The 9,165-nt window shown below is 41.3% G+C and overlaps 1 protein-coding gene across 1 annotated transcript in view; it reads left to right on the plus strand.

The window, feature by feature from the left end:
- Nucleotides 1–2,886: 2,886 nt before the first annotated feature.
- The window catches only part of LOC114052356 (C-type lectin domain family 19 member A-like), a 23,733-nt gene continuing 17,454 nt past the window's right edge, over nt 2,887–9,165 (plus strand). The window contains exon 1 of the mRNA XM_027874916.1: nt 2,887–2,977. Within this exon, the coding sequence (XP_027730717.1) occupies nt 2,887–2,977 (91 nt within the window). The remainder of the gene's footprint in view (nt 2,978–9,165) is intronic.

Below are 9,165 nucleotides of genomic sequence, written 5' to 3' on the forward strand. Positions count from 1 at the left end.
GTTGGCATATTTCACAGACATAGCTAGTGACTTTAGTGCCAGATTTACAAGGCATGAACACCAGGTAGAAGGGTTGGTTGTTAGGAGGACCAGAAAGATTCTTAGATTGGACTTTTTAGCAGGAAGAGGAAGATGTGTGGAAGAATCCTAAAATTGTAGATTTAGAACTGGAAGGGACCTTTGAAAATTATCAGGCCCCCAACCCTCTCATTTTATAGATGAGGTGAAGTGATTTGTCCAAAGTCATGAAGGTAATAAGGGGCAGAACTGGGATTCAGACTTAGGACTTCTGACTCCAAATTCAGTGCCCTTTCCATTATGCCACGGGAGAAAGAGCTGATATTGGGACAAGAGATTTTGGGGTCTTATTTTCCTTCTTCTGTTCCCCTCCCCTTTTTATCACACATACCTGAAAACCATCTGCTATGAGTCAGGACGTTGTGATAGAATCCCTCTGATTCCCATAGGCTCCCCAACACCATCCATACCCATTCCACGGTTAAGGGAAAACAACCTACGTGAATCAACCACTTCCTCATCCTAACCTTCCCACCACCCAAGTAAAAGGCAAAGACCTTCTTCCAAAAGCCCAAACTGGACCCAGAGCAATCTCCCAGGATGCATTTCAGTCTGCAGAATCAATCAACAAGCATTTGCGGAGCACCTACTAGCACAGTGCTAGTTACTAGAGATAACAATGCAAAAAATGAAACAGTCCCTGCTCTCTTTCTAGCAGAAGACTTAGTGGGCTACAGATCCCTGAACTACAAGGCAGGAGACCGTAATTGTAAAACCTTTGATGAGTCAATTCCCTTAAACCTAAAGAGATTGGGGAAGGGAATAAGCATTTATATAGCACCTACTATGTACCAGACACTATTCTAAGCACTTTACAAAAATTATCTCATTTGATTCTCTCAACAACCCTGGGTTGTTTGCTGTTCATTCGTTCAGTAATGTCCAACTCTTCGTGACCATTTGTGGGCCATTCCATTCATGGGGTTTTCTTGGTTACTGGAGTGGTTTGCCATTTCCTTTTCCAGTGGATTAAGGAAGAGGTTAAGTGACTTGCCCAGGGTTACATAACTAGTAAATGTCTGAGGCTGGATTTGAACTCAGGTCCTCTTGATTCCAGGCTGTATCCATTGAGCCATCTAGCTGCCTTCTAACAACCTTGGGAGGTAGGTGCTATTACGATTCCCATTTTACAGATTGGGAAACTAAGGCAGACAGAGGTTAAGTGACTTGCCCAGGTCACACAGCTAATGTATATCTGAGGCTAGATTTGAACTCATGTCTTCCTGACTTTAAGTCCAGTGTTCTATCAACTTTGCCACTTAACTGCCCCTAGGTAGCCTAGATAAAAATCTAGTCATAGATTATAAATCTTATAGAGTTGTAAGAAGCCTTAAATACCATGAATCCAACTCCTTCATGCTCCAGATAAAGAAAATGAAGGCAGAGAGTTGGGCAGTGTCCTTTTGCCCTGTCTGAGGTTATATCATTAGTTAATGGAAAACCTGGGCCTTGTAAATCCTCAGTATAGAGAGCTTTCTTGCAGCTCTGAAATTTTATAATTTGAATAATAAATCTCATAAATAGTTTTGAGGGCTCCCAGGTTCCACTAGGAAAACATAGATTTAGAACTGGAAAGAACCTAAGAGGTCAATGAATCTCTCTCCCTCTCATTTTATGGATGAGGAGTAACTAATAAGAATCACAATTTGAACCCAGGTCCTTTGATACCAAATCCAGTACTCTTTCCATTGTACCATAGTGCCTAACTAATATCAGGCTACTACTACTTTGGAAATAACTTTAAAGCCTGTTATACTCCCCTAAGATTTAAAGAGAATGCTCTTTAAAAAAAAACAACCTGGGTCTCTTCCTGTCTTGGATATAGCCACCAGTTTAGAATTATAAATTTTGGAGCTGAAGGAGACTTTAGAAATCATCTTGTAAAATTTTACACACATCCCAGCAGATGTCTCAGAGATCATTTGGCCCAATCTTACCATTTTCATATGAGGAAACTGAGGCCCAAGAAAGTGACAATTCAGCAGGAGCTGAGACCTATTTTATATAGCCATAGCTGACATTTATATAGTGAAATAAGGTTGGCGGACACATATATACAATCTCTGATTTGATCCTCACAACAATTCTATGAAGTAGGTGCTCTTGTTATCCCCATTTTACAGATGGGGAAACTGAGCCTCAGAGACATGCCTATGGTCACACAGTTCCTGTGGCAGGATTTGAACCTTGGTATTTCTAACCTCCAGTCCAGCATTCATTTCAACTATACCATACATTGCGTATACGGGGTATTCCAAAAGTCTTAGTGCAATTTTAAGCTATTGAAGCTTAAAACTGCACTAAAATTTTTGGGATACCCTATATATTAATGCTTATTATTGTTGTTAATAGCAGATTTTTATTTTTAGCAGCATTTATATAGCACTTTATGGCTTGCAAAAATAAGATTTCGTTTTATATGTATGTGTGTTTTATATGTATATGCAGTGATATCCCAACTCCAGAGAAAAAGAATGGGGGCCACTGCTGCTGGTAAAACAAAATATTTTGCTGTCTAAGTTGATATCTAATGCATAGTATTACAAGGCAGGATCCCCCTACTCTTTTGTTCCCCTCCTCTCCCTTTCCTTCCTTTCCCCTCCCTTCTTCTCCCTTCCCCCTGCCTTCCCAACTTGTCACTCTGGCAGGTTGCAGTTTCAGTGAAGGGAGGGGAGGGGAGGGGAGAGGGGCTGCTGTCCAACCAGCTCGCTCAGTCTGAGGCCCAGAGCAGGGGATCTCTAAGAAGGGTCTGCCACTGAATTGGCTTCTCTTTCATTCTGTTGACTCCTTTCTCCAGGGTCAGGGAAGATGGTGAGGTGGGAGCTGTGGGTTGCTGCTGTCTCTTTGGTTTTCCTCTCTATCCAAGCATTTCCACAGACGGACATTAAAATCAGCCCAGGTGAGTGTGGACTGGGAGGTTTGCAGAGGGGATAAATCTCAGCTCTTCCTTTCAGGGCATTTTGCAAAGGTCAGATGGATGCAAATTAGATCAACCAGAACTTCTTGTCTTTCAGAGAGTGCTCCTGTTCTTTCTCAGTGGCTTTTAATGCCGAAGTCAGGACTGGGCTTACTCAGCTCTGTGGCAGCTCCCATTCATAGGGATTATTCTGGACACAGGTCAGCCCATTCCTAGAGCCCAGTGACATATTCCAGATGCTAGCCACAGGGGCATAAACTGAATGAATGAGTAGGCCATCTAAACCCAGGTGGTGTAGGGGAAGTGCTAGTTTTGCTATTGTAGGGTGATTGCAGTGTGGCGAGACCTCACAGACTGAGGGGCATCACCAGATGTTCCTGAGAATTGAGGGCTACCAGGCTTCCTGAGGAGAGAGTTCTAGCAGCTGATGATCTGTAGTACATTTGTTTAACTATTTTGTCACAATTTAAAGCAACAAGAAGTTTCAAATCAAGAGATAATGCAATTTAGTGGAAAGAATACTAGACTTGGCATCAGGAAAGATATGGGTTCCAATCTTGCCTCACTGTCTTTACCTGCAAAATAAGGATGATACAACTTGTATTAGTTACCTTATTGGGTTGTTGTGAGGAAACCTTAACGTACTCTACAACTACGACCTATTATTTATTATCACCTATGGTTTATTGAAGCAGTATTGCATAGTGAGGTGGCCTCAGTCAGAAGGATGTGGGTTCAAGACCTACTTCTGATACATATTGGCTGTACGACCCTGGGCAAGTCACTGAACTCAGTATCCTCCGGCAATTCTCTCAGATTACAAATTTCTACATTGGTAGGGGGAGTTACTCCACCAATGAAATGATAGGACTAGTAGTAGTAGTAGGAGTAGTAGTAGTAGGAATAGTAGTAGTAATAATATTAATAATAATAATTCTGTTTACTGGACTTACTGTTCACTTTTATGAAGAGGATTTATGGTAAATTCCATTAAAATCAAATTAAAACTTGCACCTCACCAAACTATTATTTGATATATTGATACAAATCTGGGTTCTCAAAGGCTATGGTGCAGAGGGCAGGATAATACCAAGCTGGGAAGGGAAAGGGAATAAGCATTTATATAGTGCCTACTATATCCTAAGTGCTTTTATAAATATTATTTCTTTAAGTGGTCCTCACAATAATCCTGTGAGGTAAGTGGTGTTATTATCACCATTTTTACAGTTGTGGAAAGACAAAGTGACTTGTCCAGGGTCACACAGCTCATAACAACCCTCTGCTGTTATTATCCACATTTTACAGTTGAGGAAAGTAAGGTTAAGCAACTTTCCCAGGGTCACACAGTTAAGTGCCTGAAGTTAAACTTCATGCTGAATGCTCTATCCACTGCACCACCTTCCTGCTGTAGGTAGGTGGGCAGGTTTAAAGTAAAGAAGAGACTATATGTCTGTTGTCTGAGGACCAGCCTGGCTAAGTTCTAAGAAGTTTATCATCAGGTTAACTATGAGGTGATGAATTTTTCAATCACAGCAACTCTTAGAGACCATCTTATTCCTAGAAGGGTGATCTGTCTTTGTGGAGGGAATGTCTACACGTGGCAATGGCAAATCCTTGACCTATTGATGTAAGAAAATAACAAATCTGCCCTCAGAATTTACGAAGCACTTAATGTGCATTACTCATGTGGTCCTTGGCAACAACTCTGTGAGGTAGGCAGTGCTAATGTTATTATCATTCCCATTTTACGAGGAGAAAACTGAGAACCCAAAGGTCACATGACCAATAAGTATCTCTAGTGGTAGAGCCAGAATGTGTGAATCTCCATTTTATGATCCAAACTCCAATTCTCTTTCCACTATCCTACTGTGGTAGAACAACTACCAAGGAGCTCAATGGGAAAGCACTAGAGTTAGAGGACCTGGGTTCAAATCCCACCTTTGATATTTATTACCTATATGTCCTTGAGCTCAGTTTCTTCATCTATAAAATGGAGGTGTTAGACTAGATGGCTTTGGAGGTCCTTCTCAGCTCTACAGCTGGTATCCTATCAGCTTTTGCCCTATGGGTAGGGCTTGTTGTTTGGGAAGCCATTAAACATAATGGAAGAGGAAGCAGCTTAAGGAGGGGAATGGTCAGGATGGAAATAGGATTTTTTCATTGAAGCAACCAGGTGGTGCAATGGATAGAGCATGAACTTAAGATCAAGAAAACCTGAGTTCAAATCACATCTTAGATGTCACTAGCTATGTGACCCTTGGCAAGTCACTTACTCTCTCTCTGACTCAGTTTCCTTATCTGTAAAATGTGGATAAAAATAGTACCTACCTCCTAGAGTTGTTGTGAGGATCAAATAAAGTAATGTTTGTAAGAATGCCTTCAAAAGTATTATAGAAATGCTAGGTATTATTATTATCATTCTTATTTCATCCCAATGGACAGAACATCTGTCTTTATCTCCTCCAGCTCCTGGCATAATGAACAGTATCTAGTAGGTGCTTAATAAGTGTTTGATGGATGAGTGAATGAAAGATAATTTGGAGAATTTATTGTGAGAACAAAGGAGGAGAACAGAAAAGAAGCATGATGTGTTTGGCAGCAGCCCAGATTTGCCTAGTCTCAGAAGGCCCAGAAGACTCCTATCTGTACAGATTCCCTAGAGGAAAACATTTCAACAAAGGAAGGGAGGCAGGCTGCTGTCTGGGGGCTTTTTTAAAACTGAAGTCCAGTACTCCTATCCTAGTTGTCTTTGAGGAATCTCTAGGACAGCAGAGGGAGATGGACCCACCAAATGTTCTTTATCTCTGAGAGAAGACCAGCCCTGGTTTTCTCTTCTTGTCCACAGCTGGGGGCAAGGAGTAGTCTTCTTAGAAAGCCCACAGTGGAAGTATTTATGACCCCTGAGGTGATGGTAGGTCCTGAAGGCAGCTAAGTGATGCTGTAGATAGGGCACTGGGTCTAGAAGACCTGAGGTTAAATTCAGTCTCAGGCAGTCTTAGACAAGTCACTTAACCTCTGTTTGCCTCAGTTTCCTAAACTGTAAAATGAAAATAATAATACCTACCTTACAGGGTTGGTGGGAGGGTCATATGAGATAATACTTGTAAAGCGCTTAAAGTGCCTGGCACACAATAGACACTTAATAAATGCTTGTTTCCTTCTTTCTTTCCTCCCTCCCTCCCTTCCTTCTTTCCTCCCCTTCCTTTTTTTCTTCCCTTTTCTTCCTTCCTCCCTTCTTTCTTTCCTTCCTTCCTTCTTCCTCCCTCCCTCCCTCCTTTCTTCCTTCTTTTCTTCCCTTCTTCCTTCTTTCCTTTCTTCCTCTCTCCCTCCCTTACTACCTTCCTTCCTTCCCTCTCTCCCTCTCTCCTTCCCTCCCTCATTCCTTTCTTCCTTCCTTCTCACCAGAGAATGTGGGATGGGATTGGGGACTGAACCTGTGATTTAAAATGGTATAGAGAACTCCAGAGTGAAGAAACTCCCTCTACCAGAGCAGGTCAACATCTCTGTGATTTATAGTCTCAGAGTTGCCTAGCCCACTGAGAGGTTGTGACATTCCAGGGTCATGGGCCATCATGTATCAGAGGCCAGACTAGCATCCAAGCGCTCCTGGTTTCAAGGCTGACTCTCTATTCATCGTGCCATGTATAAAAAAATAAGGGGACAGGGTCAGATTTGGGCAAAGGCCCCATCCCCATGCCCAGAAGACAAAGAAACTCTTTCCTAATCAATGCTACTGAGTGACCAGGGTCTTATGACTCAGCTATAAGTTTAGCCCAGAACTGGCTCCAAATGAAGTCCCAGCAAGGCAGAGACAACTATGGAAATTGAATCTTCTCCTACCACCTTCTTTTCTCTTCTGTTGCTGTGACTGATCTCAGTGGGAAGCAGCATCCCATTCCTGAAGCAGTACTTGACCTTCTGTAGCAAGTGGTTAGATTGAGTGGGAAGCTGACAAATTTTTTCTTTAAAAAAACAAACAAACAAAAACAGCAAAATTCCTCTCACAAATTTGAATTCACAAGTTTGAATTCAAACACAACAGGTGAAATCTGTGGGTGACTCAATGCATAACATCTGGCCAAAGGCCACACAGTTTGGGTCCCCTTTTGTAAACATGGCAGAAAAACTAGCCATAGTTTAATAACACTTGCTTGCATTTAAGTATTACTTTATGACTTCCAAAGCAATTTACAAATGCAGGCTCATTTGATCCTCCTAACAATCTGGATTTAGAAAGCAACTTCACCTACAGCTAACAATCTCCCTAAGCTCCTACCCAGAAGAAAGATATTTTTTCCCTGACCACTACTACTTGAGTGACCAAGAACTTAGAACTCAGCTTAGAACTTCTGGCCAGAGCCAGTCAGTGAGGTCAGTATGTTTACTCCTATTTAATTCAGGCCAGTCAATCAGTAAGCATTTAAAAAAATTCCCAATTAAATGTAAAAAGAATTTTTATATATTTAAAAAATTTTTTAATTCCAAATTTTATCCCTCCTTCCCTCTTCTTCCTCCTTATTGAGAAGGCAAGTAATTTGGTATAGGTTATTCACTAAGCATTTATTAAGCATCTACTGTGTGCCAGGCACTGTGCTAAGCGAAGGGTATACAAAGAGAGGTAAAAGACAGTCCTTGCTCTCAAGGAGCTCATATAGTCTTAACGGAAAAGCTCATAGTCATCCTAGTTGAGCATACAGCATGATAGCTTTGGAGTCAGAGGAATTAGATTCAAATAATCTGGGTTCTAATTTGCATGATAAATAATTTGGCAAAGAATTTCATTGCTCTGGACCTCAGTTTCTTTGTCTATAAGATGAGGGGATTGATTAGATAGCCCCACCACCAGTGTCCCTTCCGGATTGAGAGGCAGCCTTATGAGATTTTTGGTTCAGGCCATTGTGAATGGGAATTGGGAATCTGGGACATCTGCTTCTCTGATGTATTATTTTCCTTCTCTGTCTCTCATCCATATCCTTCTCTCCACTCATATAGCCTTAGTGCAAGTTCTCATCACCTTTCACTTTGGCTTTTGAGGCCAAAAGGTAGAGCAGTGGATAGAGCCTTGGAGTTTGAGTCAGAGAAATCTGGATTCAAATTCTGCCTCACATACTACCTGTGTGACCATGTGCATGTCTCTTAACCTCCATGTCCTTCAGCTTCCTCATCTATAGAATTAAGAGGTTGTACTCTAAGGTCCTTTTCAGCTCTAAACCTGTGATCCTATGAGACCTAGGCTTAAAGAGAGCAATCAGCTGTCCCAAGGTCACAGAACTACTAAGTGGTACAGCTTAGATTTGTACCCACATCTTCTGACTCCTCAAATGTTAAGAATTAGAAGGAATTTTAGAGATCGTCTAGCCCAAGTCTATTGCTCTTTCCACTATGATCCCCCAAACATTAATCTTGCATCCTGGGACATCAACACTGATCTTACCCTTTGTCTTGCCACTGAATTTCAATTACTTCAGAGAAGAGAGTGAGGCTGATGACTCTGAGCAGCTCTGCCTCACTTAAATCCTTGACTTAAACCTGAAAGTCAAGATGCCACCCTCATGATGTCATTGGTCCTCTTTGAAAACAAAGGACAAACAACAACAAAAACAATAGCAACAACAGCAACAACAATAATCTTGGGAAAGAGGAATGGGAATATTTTTCTTCTGACACTGGAATTAGAAAACAAAGAAGATGAATATTTCTATTTCTTATAAGAATGCTATGATTTCCTTAAGTTCATTCCCCAAAAGGATAGAATAATAGGAAATGAACTTGGAGTAAAGCAGGAAAGCTCATGGGAGAGTATTTCCTTTGCTTCCTTGAACTCCTCCCCCACAAACAAACAAACAAACAAAAACCCAACAACAGTTCCAGACTTTGTCCTTGAGTCCCTTGACTCCACAAGCTTTTGCTTTATTTTGGGTGAGGGGAAGAACCCAGGCATTCTATCCACTTTCAGTCACCTCCATATCACGCTGAGTCAATTGTACCATTCTTCCTTCTATTACCCCTTTTTGCCTTGTCTCCCTTAATTAGTATCTGAGCTTGAGGGCAGGAACTCTCTTGCTTGTATTTATATCTCCAGCACTTAGTACAGTGCCTGGCCCAGAGCATGTGTTTAAGAAGTATCTATCTATCTATCTATCTATCTATCTATCTATCTATCTATCTAT

This window comes from Vombatus ursinus, unplaced genomic scaffold (assembly GCF_900497805.2).
Source record: "Vombatus ursinus unplaced genomic scaffold, bare-nosed wombat genome assembly UNPS02014807.1, whole genome shotgun sequence".
Taxonomy (NCBI): domain Eukaryota; kingdom Metazoa; phylum Chordata; class Mammalia; order Diprotodontia; family Vombatidae; genus Vombatus; species Vombatus ursinus.